The sequence below is a fragment of the Herpailurus yagouaroundi genome, unplaced genomic scaffold (assembly GCF_014898765.1).
Source record: "Herpailurus yagouaroundi ecotype Mexico unplaced genomic scaffold, PumYag 28, whole genome shotgun sequence".
NCBI lineage: Eukaryota > Metazoa > Chordata > Mammalia > Carnivora > Felidae > Herpailurus > Herpailurus yagouaroundi.
This window is the reverse complement of record NW_024412376.1, coordinates 156,937,923-156,957,035: the sequence shown is the minus strand read 5'-3', so window position 1 is coordinate 156,957,035 and position 19,113 is coordinate 156,937,923. Positions and strand designations below refer to the sequence as shown.

General features: G+C 42.6%; 1 protein-coding gene and 1 pseudogene across 1 annotated transcript; one reads left to right on the top strand and one right to left on the bottom strand.

The window, feature by feature from the left end:
* Positions 1–4,066: 4,066 nt before the first annotated feature.
* On the bottom strand, positions 4,067–7,042 carry FGFBP1 (fibroblast growth factor binding protein 1). The gene is made up of 2 exons (XM_040487512.1): positions 6,913–7,042; positions 4,067–5,204 (listed from the first exon to the last, which is right to left on the bottom strand). The coding sequence occupies exon 2, from the start codon at positions 5,182–5,184 to the stop codon at positions 4,420–4,422; it is 765 nt and encodes a 254-aa protein (XP_040343446.1). The 5' UTR covers positions 5,185–5,204; positions 6,913–7,042; the 3' UTR covers positions 4,067–4,419.
* A 4,749-nt stretch (positions 7,043–11,791) lies between these two features.
* On the top strand, positions 11,792–13,357 carry LOC121038050 (elongation factor 1-alpha 1-like; annotated as a pseudogene).
* Positions 13,358–19,113: the final 5,756 nt, after the last annotated feature.

Genomic DNA, 19,113 nt, shown 5'->3' with positions numbered 1-19,113 from the left:
TCTCAAAGGTTGCCCCAAAGAACAGCTTTGCCTTCTTCCTCCTATTTCTTGGAAAGTGCTTCCGTCCATGTGTGTGGGATGCCTCCAGGGCCGTTAGGTAGAGGGTGGTCTTTGGGAGGTGATAAGGAGCAGCCAGGCTCCATTTGGCCGGCATAGTGAGTCTTGAGTCTCATGTAGCCTTCCTAGAACATTTCCTCCTTGTCTTCTCTCTCATCTAATTGGCTCATTCATTCATTCATTCATTCACTGATAACCAAATCTTAGTGAAAATCTAATGTTGTAAGGATCTCACTTTAGACTTTAGTTAAATCATGTCTAATTCCTATTGGATGGATACTCAGACCCCTTTTATAAACAGGGAATCTGAGACTAAGAAAAAATAACCTGTCTCAGGTCACACAACTAGACACTCAAACCCAGTTTCATTTACTCTGAAGCCCATAATCTTTGCCCTTGCCCTGATTTTTCTCCTTCTCTTTTATTCACTCAACCAATATTTACTGAGGATCGATTATATGCTGGCCGGTGACCTAAGTGCTGGGCTGTAGTGATAGATGAGACCACTTTCGCTGTGTGATTTCCCACATATCCAACTGCCTTGATGAAAATTCCCCTTGGATAACCCACTTCAAATTCATGAGATTCTGAAACACCCTTTTTCTGGAATCTCTTCCATTTTTCATCCCGATCCCTCATTTAGCAGGGTTCCTGATGGGTGTTTCCTTGCACATTGTTCATGAAGTCTCACTTCATGAGAGACATTTCACGGGGAGTACTGTGTATGTGGCATTATGAGAACCAACACCACAGATGACGGCTATCCTCGCGTTTGTCGGTTCCAAACACTTTTGCCTCCTTTCCTTGTTCTGCCAAGAACAATTCCAGAGGGAGCCTGGGGAAAGAGGTGAATGGGTAGGAGGCCAGTGAGATGGGCTGGACTCCAGAGATTCAAGTCAGTACCGGTATGGTTGTGAATTACTACACAGAGCCAGTGCTGGAGGCAGGGAAGAGGCTCTCTTTCTGCTGAGAGGTAGTTTTATAAGGAATACAAGACAATCCCATTGCTGAGCTGCTTAGGGAATGCAGACATGCCATCCTGAAGCACCTCTTACCTATCTGAAAGTGTCCTGTCTCTTGCTATTAAGAGGGAATCGTATCTTAAGCGTGCACACACACACACACACACACACACACACACACACACAAGCTGGCCTCTCCGCTTCACATTCAGAAAGTCTCCAGAGAGAAAATATTGAGTGGCAAGTTGGATGGAAGCTAATGAAAAATCTTTGTTGTGTTTTAAATTTGTTTTTTTTTTTTTTTACTGTGTTTTTAAAACATTACCTTGGGATATGACTATGAAGGAAATCTGAGCATGAACAAAAGCTTTAGCTTGGAACTTACTTTTTGTAGAGCATGGAAGGGGATATGTGCATGGAAGTGACAGGCATCCTGTTCACTTCACATCTTGGTCCAAGTATAAAACCACAAATTTCATTCTTCTCCCATCAAGCGAAGAAAATCATGAGCTTCAGACACAGAAAGGGCTGGGGGACCTCTGGACCTGGCTTTCTCACTTACAGCCTTTGCCATTTCATGCTTTGTGACCCTGGAAATTTGCTCAGCTTTTCTGGGCTTCAAGTTCCTAATCTAGGAAATAAGGATGGATAACACTTACTAGACGGGGGTGTTGGGGGTACTACATAAAAGAAGAGGCAAAGCCACTGACACATATTAGGTTATCAATATACTGGTTCCTATTCCCTTTCTGTACTAAAAAAAAATAAACTCTAACTTTTAAAGGACAAGAACCTTTTCAACTCCCTCCACAACTAGTGCTGTGAACTTTAGACAATCACTTGTGTTGAACAGCTCCTGAGCAAGCAGTGGGTCACTAGGTGCTTGAGATTTATTGACCAATGTGAGTCTTACAGCAGCCCTTAAAGGTGGGTTTCATTGTCCCCATTGTTGGGATGAGTTCATTGGAGTTCAGAAGAGTTAAATACCTGGCACAGTGATGCTGTACAGGAAGAATTAGAGGCAAACCTCCAGCCCAAGTCTAGATGACTCCACCATGTTGGAAACAAACCACCTCCCAGTTTTTCCAGTGGCCAAAGTCCATGAGTGAACAAGAAAAACCACCACCTCCTGGGCTGTAAATGACCTTAAAAGTCTCTGAATCTAGTTTGGTCAGTTCTTCAATGTTTATGTCACTCGTAACATAGTGTTATTTTTTAATGACCCCGGAAGTGTTCAACAGGACTATGTAGAACCGAAGTGTATGAGTAGGGGAGAAGATCCAGAAAGCTCACAACCTGTGTCCCTCCTATGGAGTGGCTAGGAGAAGCTTGGGACAGACTGGGATGGTGGTTCAGTTCTCTTGCAAATGGGGTAAGGTTCATAAATCAGGTCCTGGGTCCTGTCCTGCAATGGTTCTGCAACCTTGGATGTTTCTGAACATGCCAAGCATGAGCTAGTCATTGGAATATAAGAACCATGAAAAAGAAAGATTTTTTTTTCTTTTTGTTTGCTGCCATTTTCTAGCCCTAGAACAGTGTCTGGTATATAGCAGGAGCTCACAGTAGGCAATAAATAAACTAAGTAATTTCAGGGCATTTGCACTGACTGTTCCCTCCGCTTGGAACATCTTTACCCCAGAGAGTTACCAGCCTTGCTTCTTCACTTCATACACATCTAGTCTCAAAAGTTACCTCCACAGAGAAGTCTTCCCCTTACCATCTTGCCTAAGACTGGGTACCCTTCATCACTGTTACCCTGTTCTCCTTTACTTTCCCTGTCTCTTGTATGTTTTTGATTTTTTCATCACTTTCTCTACTGGTAGCTGCATGGGGGGTGATGCAGAATATCCACGCTGTGGACTGATGTATCTCCAGTGCCTAGAACAGACTCTGGCAGAGTCAGTGCTTAATAAATTACATGTTGAATGAAGGAGTGAATGAGTGAATGCATGCAGACGCCATGGAAAGAGCCCAATGTCTGGAACATAGCAAGTGGGAGAGAGATGTTAGTGGTGATAATGTGAACAATGACATTCAAATGTATCTCTGAGGCTGTCACACTAGATTGGCCACTGACAATCCTCTGTGTAGGTCCTGGTAATTTGGTGAGTGTAAATGTCCACTCTTCCATCCCACATGCCATTCCTCCTTGTAACTTTCAGAGATTCTAAAGTGCAGGGTTTTTTTTAACCATCTTTTGCTCCTTTTGCTCTTAGTGAAATTGTGACAAGACATTGGAGCTACAATCCTCCTTTCTCCCCAGCTCCTGAATGAAAACAGTTTCAGATCCTTCTTACTAACATGTGAATGACTAACAGTAGTGTCATCCCTACATCCCACCATATTCCAGCCACATGTCTTGTCCCAGCTTCTAGGATTTTTACGTCTCTTTGCTTTCACACATGCTGTCATCTGTCCAAAGTGCTTCCGTTCTGCCCTATTTCCTACCCAAGGATACTCTTTCCAAATTCCAGCTCCATAATACCTCCTCCATGAAGTTCAACCAGAGTTTTTCCAGTAACTTTCACCTCCTCTCTCTGGTTTTCCACATTGTCTTTTCCTCTTTCCTTTGGAATTTTCGTCACAGGACACTGTACTTAACCAAGTCCCTTTTCCCCAGGCCAGAAATGAGCTTCTCAAAATCTGGGGTCCCAAATATAGCAAGAAGTTAATGTCCAGCCCTGACCTAAGTGGAGGGCATTCCTCTAGCTGTGTACTTGGCTGTACAGAAGTTCTGGGTTCAAATCTTGCCTCCCTTCTTACCATCTGTGAGACCCTGATTTGTGTTTTTAATTATACCATGCCTTATTTGTCCCACTTGAAATCAGGGATCCTAATTATTACAGTGCAGTTAGCCACAAACCCCATGGACCAATGGATGAAAAGACAAAGATAAGGATTCTGGAATGGGTCATCTTTGGGGATGACTTAGGATGGGTGGGAAACAAAACATCATTACTTAGATATTTTTTTTTCCACGGATATATGGGAACTGTTTATGAGTTCATTGAAAGTTGACATAAAGAAACAAAAAAATTGTCTGAACATATTTCTGAAAAACACCCAGAGCTTTATTAACTTTGCTAATTCACCAGAAAGTGCATTGCACTGAAATCATCACTCTGGCTCATTCAACTCAGAAAATGGTCCTTGCTGCTCGTCTACACATAGCTTTGTGGGCCATGGAAACATATGCTGAGGGAAACAACCCCTGAAAATAAAATTTAAGGAAATGAATATAAAGCAAATTCCAAAACACAAAAACAAAAATTATAAAATCTGTTTAAATATTCTACTGCACTCTCACAGCACAAATGTTCATCTTACTCGGAGAGCTTTACCACATGCTAGAGAGGTTTACATAGCACGTCCTAAAGGACTCTGTTCTCTTTTGATCTCATTAGCATGTATTGTCCTGGATCATGGTGATGAAGAATTTGCAGATGGAGCTCCAGGATTCCCCACAGTAGTCCAGGGCCATCTTCTGTTTTATCAAGTCTGGGTCCTCTGCACACTTGGGATCCTTGGTGGCTGTGGTCTGGATCTCTGCTGGGCCAGAGGGGATGTGTTCTTTGACCTTTATCTGCTCCTTAAGGGATAACCCTTTGGCTTTGTTAGGCTCCATGAGGGAGGCTTCACTGGCTTTGCTCTGCTCCCTGGATGAGGGTTCCATTAACTCCTGGCTGGGTTTCTTGTTCCAAATCAGAGTGGAATTCACCAGCTTGAGATTGGATTCTGGAAACTTCTTTCTGCACACCCTGGTTTTCAGGATGGTTTTGGCATCCCCACAGAGGACCTTCTGAGAGCGCAGGTTCCTGCCAATTTGTTTCCAATAGACATTCTTCTTGTTTGACTCTAGGCAGGAAGTTGGATTGCCCGTAAAGACACAGGAAAACTTGTTGTCCTGTCGGGTGCACTCGACCTTCAGCACTATGCCCTTTCCTTGCTCAGTTACCTCCCATCTGCATTTGGCATGGTCTTGGGTGACAAATTTGCCTTTGGTCAGGCGCTTGGGTGGCTCAATCTGGGGCTCTCCCAGAGTATGCAATTTCTCTGTGGTGCCTTTGCTGACATGCCTATTCTTTGCTTCCTTTTTGCTCTTCACCAGTGACACCTGAGCAGCCAGAAGAAGGAAGAAGAACAGGGTGAGGCTATGGATCCTCATGGCTTCAGTGTGGTGGGAACCTGTTTGACAAGAACAGGTGAATCAGTGCTTGGCAATAGTTCAGCAATGCAGGGCTGCAGATGACTCTCCCTTCATCCCGACATGTGTCTCCTTGCTCAAGAGTGAGGTCAAGAATCCTCTGGCTCCTGGAACTACTAGACCAGCAGCCCATCTATTCACATTTCTGCTTGACCAGAGTCCTGAATGTCAAAAACCTACTCTTCCTTCCTTCATTCACCACGTCCTGAGCCAAATGAACTCTCATCCCTCGCTCACTAGTCCTTTACTCCTGCATTTGCTCACTCACTCGCTCCTTCATTCACTCATTAAACAAGCATTTATGGAACATCTACTATATACCATGCACTAGACTAGATGTTGGATTTATCAGTGTGAATGAGGAGGTCGCATCTTAGAGATTAGAAGCAACTTTTTGAGGAATTTAAATAGCATCGACAAGTAGTCTGGCCCAATTTGGCCCCCAACTTGATCTTGGCCAAGTCACTCTCCTCTCTGGTCTCAGTTCCCCTGGATATCGAGGTGTTAGGTGAAATAATTGCCAAAGTCGCCTCTCGCTCCATGTGCTGGATTTCTAACCCAGTTCTACATGGACTCAGGTGATCACACAACGAGAAAGAACATGGAAAGTGACATGAAAGGTGATGATTGGCCGAAAGTTCAAGATGTGTGGCGTTTGGCCACTCTGAGATAGATGGGTTTGTGAGAGGGGGCATTTGGGGGTGCAGTAAGAGCCTAAGGAAAGGCATGAAGGAGCAGAGGTAATCCAATTTGACTGTACAAAGTAAACCAGATGGATGGGGTGAATTTCTACCACAGCATTTAGACTAGGAAGTTGAAGGGAAGGGTGATACCTAATTGATTTCTTGAGCCTTGTTGTGGCACAGTGCTGACTATGTAGAAAGCTCTTGACCAATGCTTTTAAAAATAAATAACTGAATAACTAGGATGACCTTGAATGCTACACTAAACTGCATGGATTTTATCAGGTTAGCATTAAAAAAAATGTTGAGGGAAGAAGAGAAATAGTGCTTCTATTTGACACCTACTATGTGCTATGCCCTCAACCACTATTTGATTCTCACCTTGTTTAATCCACTCAACAGCTGTCCCTGGTAAGTAAAAATAAATCACCCCCAGGTAACAGATGTAACAGTTCAGGCTCATCCTGGCAAATAAGTTGCTCAATATCCCTTATTGGGCAAGTGAAAAGGCTGGGAAAGAAGCCAGGCCTGATCTCTTTGGTCTTTTGTATACGACCAACTTTGCTTACCTCTTGCCTTTCAACTTTACTCTGTCCTTTGGAAAATATTGACAACAAATAAGAAAAGTTATGGATTACTCAGGGTTTCATTTGGTGTCGTTCATGATAAGATGATTCATATTGTCCCTGCTCCGTTTTAAAAGAAAACACAGATTTTTCTTGTATAAGGAGCAGGCCCAGAAAATGGTTGAGATCTTATTTCCACCCTGGGCATGTGGCCTCTCCTTAAGACTGAGAGAGGGAGACAGTCACAGGTGTGTGAGCTCCTGAATGAAGGGCGGACAGGGGCCCAGGTATACCACGTGAATACCCCCTTGTTTATTAGAGCATTGGGACTCTGCCTCCATGTGTCCCTGATGGGATCCATAGCCCAGGCTCCTGATGTCCTCAGGGGTATGAGAAAAAAAAGGTGGAGAATGAAACTCTTAAAAGAGCCAGGCTCTTACCTTGCTCTCAGTATGCAGATCCAATGCAATCCCAGATGTGAGAGTGAGCTTGCTGGTCCTCAGCTGTCTCGTCTGCAGTGCCAGCCACGGAAGGCCCTTGTTTTAGGGAGCCCTGGAAGAAAGGGATTTTATAACACACACACCTGTCAATCTTTATCGCACGCCTCCCAGCCACGCCCCTTGGGAGGGAGCCAGTTCCTGCAAGGAAAGTGGTTGATGTAATCCTATGCGAGTGGGGTACATGCAGAGCATTACACTTACTTCTTCTAAGTGCTTCCCTTTCCCCCAGGGCCAGGATAGGAGGACAGCTCAGCCTTGCAGAGACCCTTCTTGATGGGATAAGGACCCCAGTAGCAGTATCTGTGGGAGAGTGATAAACAATAACAAAAACTATCATAGCTTCCAAGCCCTGTGCTGCCCATTTTACCTAAAGCTCTCCCTGAATTCCCATCATACCCACCCCCAAGATATGGTAACTAGGATTCTTACCATTTTACAGCTGGAAAATTGGAGTATATTGATAATTCAGGGCTTGTCCAAAGTCACAGAGCTGGGAGGATGAGGAACCCAGAGTTGAACCCTAGGACTACCAGCATGCATTGTCTGAACTTTCCTACCTGTCTCTCTCAAGAAATACTTGGTGAATGATTGACTGAGGCTGGGGAAGCCATCTCAGTTTGAGCCCATTTTCACTGAGGCACCTGAGGTTACTGTGTGGGCAGAGGAATCCATGGGCTCTGAGAGGCTGATAGAGAGTGTGTTTCTGGTTTGGGGGGTTTCTGCTGAAAATATTCACTTTCAGGTCCCACAAAAGGACTTCTCTCTGGTTGGCCTTCTATTGGCAGGGTGTCGTACCAGAATGACCTATGTGGAATCTGGAGATGGCATTCTTTTAGCTCTGTGACCTTACCCCAAACAATAACCTCTCTGAATCTCCATTTATTCATCTACAGATTGCTGACAATAACAGTAGTTTATTTGGGGCTACATGCTAAATATTTTATGGGGTTGAGCTATTCACAGAGAGTGAAGCAGAGTAAGCTTGGCTCATATTGGGGTTTCAAGTTGTATTCGTTAAAAACAGACATGCTTGGTTTTTACAATAAGTATATTGAAGGAGACTCATGTCATAAAGAAGGTGTGGACATTGCTACATGTTGTCACCCCACTTTTCATGCTATTCGGGCACAAAAAATTATTTATTTATTTTTATAAGTCAGGTATAAGGAAACAATAACACCAGAGTGATAGTGAATGCCAATTGACCCTTGCCTTTGGGACAGGGATAATAGAAACAGTAGGGGGTGTGACAAACTGGATGGTTCCTGATATCTAAGTGTTAACACACAGCAACAGTTGACTGAGAACATGTTGGCATGAGAGTCAGTATTTTCAGATCTCATGAATTCTTTTCACATATAGTTTTGTAAAAATAAAAGAGGAGACTTCATGTACTTCTAAGAGGTACATTAACATCCAGATGTGTACATATGAAATTGGGTTGGCATCTAATAGAAATTTTCTAAAAACACAGTCCTGGCCCACAATAAAGATACCAAAGGTCACAACTATGGTTGGTTTCCATTCAAAATCCACCTGTTTGGGAATTCCAAGGTCACAGAGATAGGGATATTGACTGGTTCACTCAGAGGTTCAAAGAGTTTCTTCATGAATTCCATCAGAGGTGGCTCTTTCCCCCAAACTCCAAGCTTCTTATAAAATGAGATCACCCCAAGATCCATCCCCATACACCTTATTAAACCATGACCTCCATATACACACGCTCACAATGTGGTATTTAGGGGGATTATTTGGAAATAGGAAAAATGAAACTGCTTTGTTTCCCAGGGAGCTATAGACCACAGTGGTCTCTTGCAAAACAAGAAATTTGTCTTGATCCTCGGGTGGCAGCCATATTCTTTCTGGAAGGAGACTGTAGGTCAGAACATGAAGTATATTATAAGGAAACATGGACCCCAGAATATTTTTCTGAGAATTGTTTCTGGCCTTTGCTAGGGAGCATGGAACATCCCCCCACTGGCTTTGCATGGACCTTCAGCCTTCCTGTGATCTCATTCCAACTTCTGCCTTGATTTTTCTTTTCCAACCAGATGGAAAATATTACCCTAAGCTGTGTAGCTCTTCCCCTTTTGGCTCAGCCTGTCATTCCAAACTCATTTACACACACACACGCGCTCTCTCTCTCTCTCTCTCTCTCTCTCTCTCTCTATTCTGGACACACTCACCCCCCCCCCCCCCCCACCCCACCAACATTTCCTGAATACTTGGTGCATTTGCTTCTTCCTTCCAGTTGTTGATTCTGCTGTTCCCCTTACATGGAATGCCTGCAGTCCTACTTTACCAGGCACATACCTGCTTATCTTCAAGATTCGGCTCAAGTGTCATCTCTCTGTTGGTGTCATTGGTCCCTTCATCCTTAGTTATGCCCTCCACCCTTTCATTGATGTTCGTGGAGAGAAATAGACCATCATTTCCAGTTAGTGTATACAGTGTGCCAGCACTGTGCTGAGGCTGAGCTATTATTTCACATGTTGATACACTCAGAAAATGTTACGCTTGTACTACGGTGCACTGGGGAGACTGGAGAGGCTTGGGGCCCCAGCAAGGCTATCCACAACGGGTTCCCTCCAGCTCCCCATGCTCCCAGGACCAAGGGGATTACTGACTCCTGGAGAAATATGTGAGGCTCATTGACTTTTTCCCACATGAACCCTAGGAGGAAGTACATGTGGATCTTCATGGTATAGACATGGAGCTGAGGCTCAGGTGGGCAGAGCACATGCCTGGCACACCACTGGAGAAGAATTAAATGCAGGCCACTTCCAATGTTCTTATTAAAAAGAAATTAATACTCTCAAACTTTGGTAAATTGTAAACTCTCATTTTTTTCTCTTCTCGTTCTAAATTCACGTATTTTCAAATGTAAGAATATTATTAGCCTTACAAAATAATTGGTATGTTTTTAAGTTTATTTATTTATGAGAGAGAGAGAGAACACATGCCTGAGCAAGCGAGGGGCAGAGAGAAGGGGAGAGAGAGAATCCCAGGCAGGCCTAGTGCTGTCAGCTCGGAGCTCGATGCAGGGCTTGAACCCATGAACCGCAAGATCATGACCTGAGCCGAAATCGAGAGTTGGACACTTAACTGCCTGAGCCACCCAGGCACCCCTAGCCTTATAAATAATTGTAAAGTTGGTTCTCTTGCTCCACTTCTCACCCAAGTTTTTCTATCATTCATCTTTTACATTATAGTGCTACATTTATAAAACCATTGAGCCAATATAGATATATCATTACTAGTTGAACTTCATCCTTTGTCCAGCCCTCCAGAAAAATTCCCAGAGAATTTCCACACATACCCTGTCACTCTCCGACACAGCCAATGACACTTGACAACATCGTCCACTGGAGAGGTACAATTATTGTAGTTGATGAGCCTTTCTTGGCACATTATAACTACTCAAAGTCTACAGTTTCCAAAATAGCTCACTCTTGGTGTACAATCTATGTCTTTCGACAAATGTATAATGACATGTTTCCACAATTATGGCATCATACAGAGTACTTTCACTGCCCTAAAAATCCTGTGTGCTGCCTATTTATCCCTTCTGCCCCCATACCCTGGTAATCTTCAATCTTTTTTACTGTTTTCATAGTTTTGCCTTTCACAAATATCATACAGTTGGAATCACACCAGATTTATTCTTTCAGATTGGCTTCTTTCACTCACTAATATGATTTCAAATTCCTGCCATGTCTTTTCATGGCTTGATAGTTCATTTCTTTTTAGCACTAAATAATATTTCTATTGTCTGGATGGACCACAGTTTATCCATTCTCCTACTAAAGGACATATCGGTTTCTTCTGACATGTTTTTGCAGTTATGAATAAAGCTGTTATAAACATTCATGTGGGGATTTGGATGTGAACATAAATTTTCATCCCCTAATGGATGATCCCAGCCAAGATTCCACATGACAGTTAACATCATGACTCTTCAAGTTCCTCTCGCCTGTGATGACTCTTAGCTGTTCCTTCTTTTCAGATGACCTTGAGAGTTTTCAGGAGGACTGGACAGGTGTTTTGAGATTGTGTCTCTTTTGGAGATTGCCTGGGGTTTTTCTCATGATTGGGGTTATGTCATTCTTCTCTTCATCAAAGATTTAAATTATGGATGTCAGGTTTCCACGGGGGGGGGGGGGTCCATAAAGTCTGAACATAATTGGTGATACCCACAGATTAAGGCTGGTAGTTGAATGCATGCCTCATGCATTCTGGTCACTGGCAGGTGATTTTAAGTTAAAAATCTGATTTTACTTTTTACTCTCATTTGTTTGGTACTGCAATATGGTTCTTTGACATAGGGGCTGGCACCTGTAAGTGCAGTCATCATTCTATTACTGGGTGCGATTTTGTTCTGAGCTGAATATCAACTCCGCAGTGATACCAGGCCATACTTGGTAGAAAATCAGTCCCTTTGTCAAAAGTGACCTCATGTTTAGACAAAATGCCGAGTTGCTGCATCAAAGTGATATTAATCTGTCACATCATGTGCCTTGAAAACTTAATCAATGGCAGAAAAGGAGGAAGTTGGCTAAACAACATCAGCTGAAAGCTAATTAGGTGGCAAAAAACATTTATCTTAGACCTGCTGAACAGTATTGGCATTCCAAGCTTAAACTGCTCATTAGTCATGGGATTTCTGAATTCCTATTTAGCAAATCAGGTGGTGCATAGTGCTAAAGGTTTACTTTAGAAAAATACGAACCTGCAGAGTTGATAGGGGATAGCATTTGGTATGAATGCAAATTGAAAATCTATTAAAGTTTATTAATCCTAGCTTTCTTGCAGTGGGTTTGCCACCAGAACACAGGTGTCATGAAAGCCACCACTAAACCTAAACCAAAATGGGAAAGGAAAAGACTCATTTCAACATCATCGCCCTTGGATATGTAGTTTTGAGAAGTCTACCACTACTGGTCATCTGATCTACAAATGTGGTGGGATCCACAAAAGAACTTCAAAAAATTTGAGGAGGCTGCTGAGATGGGCAAGGTCTCCTTCAAGTATGCCTGGGTCTTGGATAGACTTAAAGCTGAATGTGATCATGGTAACACCATGTCTTTTCATGCATCTCCCTGTAGAAATTCAAGACCAGCAAGTATTATGTGACCATCATAGGTGTGCAGGGACACAGAGACTATCAAAAACATGATTACAGGCACATCTCAGACTGACTGTGCTGTCTTGATTGTCACTGCTGGTGTTGGTGAATTTGAAGCAGGTCTCTCTAAGAATGGGCAGACCTGTGAGCATGCCCTTCTGGCTTACACACTGGGTGTGAAACAACATATTGTTGATGTTAATAAAAGGATTCCACTGAGCCCCTGGAAGTCAGCACCTACGTTAAGAAAATTGGCTACAACCTTGACACAGTAGCATTTGTGCCAATTTCTGGTTGGAAAGGTGATCACATGCTGGAGCGAGTGCTAACATGCCTTGGTTCAAGGGATGGAAAGTCACCGTACAAAGGGCAATGCCAATGGAACCACTCTGCTTGAAGCTCTGGACCAACTCATCCAGCTGACGAGCCCTTGCATCTGCCCCTCCAGGACATCTGCAAAATTTGTGGTATTGGTACTGTCCCTGTGGGTCGAGTGGAGACCGGTGTTCTTAAACCAGGCATGGTGGTCACCTTTGCTCCTGTCAATGTTACAACTGAAGTAAAGTCTGTTGAAATGCACCATGAAGCTTTGAGTGAGGCTCTTCCTGGGGACAGCGTGGGCTTCAATGTCAAGAATATATCTGTCAAAGATGTTCGTTGTGGCAATGTGACTGGTGACAGCAAAAATGACCCACCAATGGAAGCAGCTGGCTTCGTGGCACAGGTGATTATCCAGAATCGTCCAGGCCAAGTCAGCACTGGATATGTACCTCTGCTGGATGGTCACAAAGCTCACATTACCTGCAAGTTTGCTGAACTGAAGGAAAAGATTCATCGTTGTTCTGGAAAAAAGCTAGAAGATGGTCCCAAGTTCTTGAAATCTGGTGATGTTGCCATCATTGATATGGTTCTTGGCAAGCCTAGGTGTGTTGAGAGCTTCTCTGACTATCCTCCTGCGGGCTGTTTTGCTGTTTGTGAAATGAGACAGGTGGTTGCTGTGGGTGTCATCAAAACAGTGGAAAAGAAGGCACCTGGAGCTGGCAAGGTCACCAAGTCTGCCCAGAAAGCTCAGAAGGCTGAATTAATATTATCCCCCATACCTGACACCCTAGTCTTATTCAGTGGTGGAAGAATGGTCTCAGAAATGTTTGTGCCAATTGGCCATTTAAGTTTGATAGTAAGAGACTGGTTGCTGATGACAATGTATTGTAAAACCTTCAAAAGGAAAAGAGAATGTTTTGTGGACTATTTGTGAGCGTGTGTGTGAGGCAGTTTTAAATTATTAGTATTTAGTCAGTACTTTTTAATGGAAATGACCAAAACCCTGTCACAGAATTTTGAGACCCATGTGCAAAACTTGGTTCTTTTTCTGAATCCATCTAAAAAGTAACTCATGGTTTTGTATTAAATTAAGCCAAAAGAAATTGCTGTTCGTGGTAGGTAAAATTGGCAGAGGAACAGCAATTTTTAATAGATAGACCTAATAATAATAGTTAAGGGCTTTTACCTTAAGTAATAGAGCTGTTTCAAATGTTTCTTAAATTTTTTTTAGTGTCTTATAACAAATTTTCCATAGAAGGCAATTTCATTGATCATTTTTGTGTCCTTCATACCTTTAAAAAAACAGAATACCACTCTAAAACATCACAAACATCTTTTTAAAAAGTCTGATCCTTTTGAATAAAATTGCCAAAGTACACAGATGGCTGTGCACCTATGAAACATGCACATACATGCGCACACACCTATATCACATGTGGGTATACACATGTATACACACCTGCCACCTCAGTATCTCGGGGCAGAAAATTCTCCCTTTTAAATTTCCATTCTCTAACTGATGTTTGTTACAAAGTGTGCCAGTTGCCATGCTGGAAAGCTGGCAAAGGGAGAAGACAAGCTTCCCTGTTTCTGTGTTACTGCTGTGAGTCACCATGAACTTGGGCAAAGGAATTGCTGCTTCTGTCACATGAAGAGGTGAAGATATTTAGATGAAAGTCATCGGAAAACAGCTCTGAAAAGGACTTTAAGGCACCTGGGGCCAATGGCACCCATGCCCAGAGAACCAAACACTCTCACATGCTGACATTGGTTGGCTCTAGGAAGTACAGGGTTGACCTCTAGCCGAGCATCATTCATTCTGCCATGCAATCATTCATTCATTCTTCTATTCACACAAAGAGCACTCACGAAGCGTCTAAGGTGTCAGGCTCTCTCTGTCATTGGCTGAAATGCAGTTCAGAGTGACATGTCTTTTTCATTAAAATAATGGCAGACAATGGGGGGAAGACAAGGATATCAATCATGACAATATAGGAGTAATTGCTATATTGGAGGGAAAGCTGGGGTGATCTGGGTGAGGACATCTAACATAGCCAGAAGCAGAGAGAATTTCTTAAGAGCCTGAAACTGGCTAAGAGACACTCAAGAGCTGGAGGAAAAAGAACAGTATTTATTCAATCATTACTCAGTAACCACCCTATGCAAAATGCAATATTAGTCATGGTGGGGAATGCAAGATGAGTGTGATTTGTCTCCTACTCTTGAGACTGCCAGCTTAGTCTCTGGCTCACTATCTGATGATTGCTATGGTGGTGACATAGTGTCACTTCCTAGCCTCAAGCTTCTGATAGTTTTTTATCCGTTTATAGAATGGGGTCCAAATTTTTGAGTCTGATATATGTGGCCTTTCCCTTCTCGATCCCAGTCAGCTTCAAGGTCAATACCCACTACACTATACACACATGTCCTTGGGCTTCAGCTGTATCTTACTGTCCACTCTTCTCCCCACATATCAGGCTGTTTCAGGACACATTACCTCTGCCCAACTGCTCGTTGCCTAAGATTCCATCCCACCCTTATCTACCTGGCAAATTCTCCCAGTACTTGACTCCCTATGTCCTTGACAGATTTCAATATTCTTTCATCTGGGTTCTCTTAAAATTTTTCACAGACTTCACCATTATTATAGTTGATTTGTCACCTTGTTGTGGTTCATTCATGTACGTGCCACCATCATCCTGGGAAGTGACATCTCTAGCCCAAAGCTCAAATATGAAGCTCAGAAAACATTTAGCACATACTTATTAGATCTAATTGAATTTTGCATTTATCATATTGTTCTGATTGTAATAATAGGAAGAAAACTGAAAAAAGCAGAAACAAAATTGGGAATTCATTAGAAGTTTCTTATAACTCATGGAGGGTATGAGTTGTGTAGGACTACTGTCTCAAAATGTACCTTTGAGATTTTAATTTATGGGAGTGACTAAATGGCTGTAGGAGAGGCTAATGCAATTGAAAGAAAAAATTATAGCTTACATTTCCCAAGAGAAGGGGGCATGCCATGCCATGCAGGGCCACATAGGGAAGCATCTGGTTTGGACAGGAAGTAGAATCAAGAGGGAGGGGGAAGCTGGAGCCAGAGCCCTTATTATGGTTTCCAGGGGAAAGGTCAGGCTGGGCAAAGTAAACAGTTTTGGATTGGCCAGTTTGAATAATTTCAGGGGGGCTTTGGGGCCTACAGGTGTTCCTAGCTGTCAGGTACTTGGCTTTGGGTGGATTTAGGGTGGGGTGAATATGAGCTTGCTATGTGAGGGTCCATCTTTCTTGGGATAAAAGAAATGCTTAACTTGCACATGAGAAGTATTCTCCCAGTTGCTATCATCAGGAAATAACTAACCCTGGGAGGGGCAGTCCATCCTCAAGTTTGTAATGCCCTCCAAGATATCAAAACGTCATAAAATACAGAATATTAAAGCATACTTAATTCAATCTATCATCTGATATTTTGACATCATAATAAAGAAATCTTGGTGTGATGGTCATGGAAACTTTTAGGGAGTAGGGCATAAGTTGCCCCAAATAGGAAAGAAAATATTTTATTATGAAAGTAGTATGGAGGAACACAAGTAGAGGTATATGGAGTCCTTGTAGGCCAGCCCATAAATATGCTTTTTATTATATGGCATAATCCAAGAAAATAGATCTAGAGCTTTGGGAGGTCTCTAACAACAATACCTTGGTGGAATTAGGAGCTGTTAAAAAGTGTAAGTTTGACAATAATATCTCGGTGCATTTTTTGGGTCAAGGTGGCAAGTCCAGCAGTTATGTTGTTGGAGGGTATGAACTGATAAGTTAGTAAAGTATATGTAAATATTAGTGGGATTGTGTGTAACTAAGGGGAAGGACTCGTATGGTGATCATGACTGGAGACCAAGGTAGCAGGCAGTGGTGCTAAGCTGGTGGGGGTGGTAGGAGAAGGCACTGAAGAGTGGGTGGTCCTTTACTCAGTGGGTCATGGGATTGACTGACAAGAGGCAGGTATCTCCGGGTGACAGCCATAATTTTCATTAATTTCTTGAATGGCACGGGCAGTAGTAATCTTTACCAGACTTCCCTTTAGATACTGGAGGGAGGGGTTTCATTTTGGCAAAGAGCAAGGAGTATAACAGGATCATGAGCTAAACACATGAGCTCAGAAACACAATAGATTCCTAATATCAAAGGAAAAAAAGCAAAAAATGTACCATGTTCAATTTGTACCTTAGGATAGGCAGCCCATGGGCATAGATTTCAGATTAAAATGAAGTTGTCTGTGGCACAGGGGTTGGATTGGAGTCTAAGGTGAAGTCTTGGGTAGGGTGATGTCAACTGAGGCCGTGTCATTTCCAGGGATGAGCTGGGCCAGGTGATGTCGTCTGGGATGTGGGACAGGGGTGTCTTTCTGAGTAGGAACCCACTTGATATGGGTCTAAGCATATTCCATGTTTGATTGAAAAATTGGCTTATTTGGGGTATTTGGACCTCTAGACTATACCCAGGAAAACCCCGAGACCAGGAGTAATAAAACCACCATCCATAGAAGGTATACAGCTGTACTAGACCAGTTTTGTGTTCAATGCAAGTATAGGTTCAAATCAGTCCTATGTCACATGAGCAACCACTTGACTTTGGAACAACATATGGCGTATGGGTTTCAGAAGAATATGCGCCCTGGATCTGACCTCCAAACCTTAGGGGCTGGGGGCAAGATAGAAAATCTGTTAAAATAGATTAAGGCCTGGTACAAAATAGAAGCTCTTTTAGAGGTTTATTTGCTAGTCTGGAATAGTAAAACCAGTTATTTGAGAAGTGTCTCTCAATTACATTGGTTATCTGGGAACTGTCGGGGACATAGCAGATTTATTGTTTATTTATTTATTTATTTATTTATTTATTTATTTATTTATTCCAGGAGCCCAGCATTGTGTATTCTGAGAAATAAAATGTGTGTCTTAGTATTTGTAAAGCCTGTAACTCTGACGGGAATGTAGAATGCCTTGGCACGGCCTTGGGTTGTGGCCTTTGTATACACAGAGTCATGATTTTGATTGATGTTTTGGATATCCGTGAGAAAAGAGAATCCCGAGTTCTTGAACCTGAAGGGGACAATTTTTAGGCAATGGGCCAACGGTTTATAACAAATATGAAGATAGAGCCACTTATCCAATTAAAATTAAAATAAGTCTCTGGCCCTTGTTTTGTTTTGAGAGGCAGATTAACTTCCAGAGACTGGGATTGTCTTTGCCAATGATTTAACTCAAGTTTGGTGCAAGAATTTTACAAGGCAATAAGCATACAGGATAATGTCTTTTAATAGGCTGTAAAGAAATAACATACCCCAAGCCAATGACTGATTAATCATATTCTCATTTCAGGCAGGGAGCGATGAAAGGAATAAAGTCCAAATTTAGTTGGGGTGGACCTTTATACTAGTTGGTATTAGAGAGCAACGGCCAGTACAAAGTAAAAGTCTCTCATTGCTAGACACGTTGCTAGGGAACAATGGTGCTGGTGTTGACAGGCAAAAGTGTCTTTTTAGAGTCAGGCTGCTGCAAGGCTTTTGCCACTGCAGGTAAATAGTGGCCTTTACTGTGGCAGGAACTCATTGCCCCATGTCTTTGGAAAGCTCTTTCATATCAGCAAAGTGTAGCCTTGCCCAGACCAAACATTCTCAGATTGTCCTCACAAACTCTTGGTGTTGAGTTAAAGTGTCCCCTTGCCATAATGGTTTCTTCATACGTTTTTCTTGATAGAACCCCAGTGGGGCCCCTCACCACACGAACTGCTGACTTCTTTTCAAGGGCAAAGGATAAGATGATGACAATCTCATACGGCTTACTTCATTTTTGTATCGGAACAACTTGGCTTCTAAAAACAAGTTCATCTTTCTGTGTTTGTCATGAACAAATGGGTTCGAAATCCCATTACACCAATACATAACAATACATATATATTTTTTATTTAATTACCCTTTTTTCTCTCTCTACTTATACTTAGGGATTTTTTGGTTTGCTTCTTTAAACTTTTTGTTGCTTACAGCCACAGTTTTCAGTTTCTGTCTCCGGCTGACGGGAGAAAAAGGGGAAAGGAGAGGGGCCAGTGCCTTCAAGTAGCATCCTCCCCCTGTGGCAGCTCTGCCTGCAAATTAATCATCCCTTTCACTCTACTCCCTCTTTTTTCTCTTAAACAAAATATTTTAGAATGACATATCTCCAGAAGACTAAAATTGTCTTTTTTTTTCCTCTCCTGTCTGGAGGACCATTTTTTCCCCCTCTCTGAGTATTTACCCAATAAGCTCCTGGTGGTCTTGAGTAGCTTCGGTTGGGCCTGGCAACCTTCCTTAATAGGGGGTCCCAGTCAACCTCAGAGGGTCTGGGGTCTACATAAAAGAAAGCAATGGTGGCAGAATCCTGAGTTTATTTTTTATTTTTTTAATATGAAATTTATTGTCAAATTGATTTCCATACAACACCCAGTGCTCCTCCAAACAGGTGCCCTCCTCAATGCCCATCACCCACCCTACCCTCCCTCCCACCCCCCATCAACCCTCAGTTTATTCTCAGTTTTTAAGAGTCTCTTATGGTTTGGCTCCCTCCCTCTCTAACTTTTTTTTTTTTTTCCTTTCCCTCCGTCCTGGTCTTCTGTTAAGTTTCTCAGGATCCACATAAGAATGAAAACATATGGTATCTGTC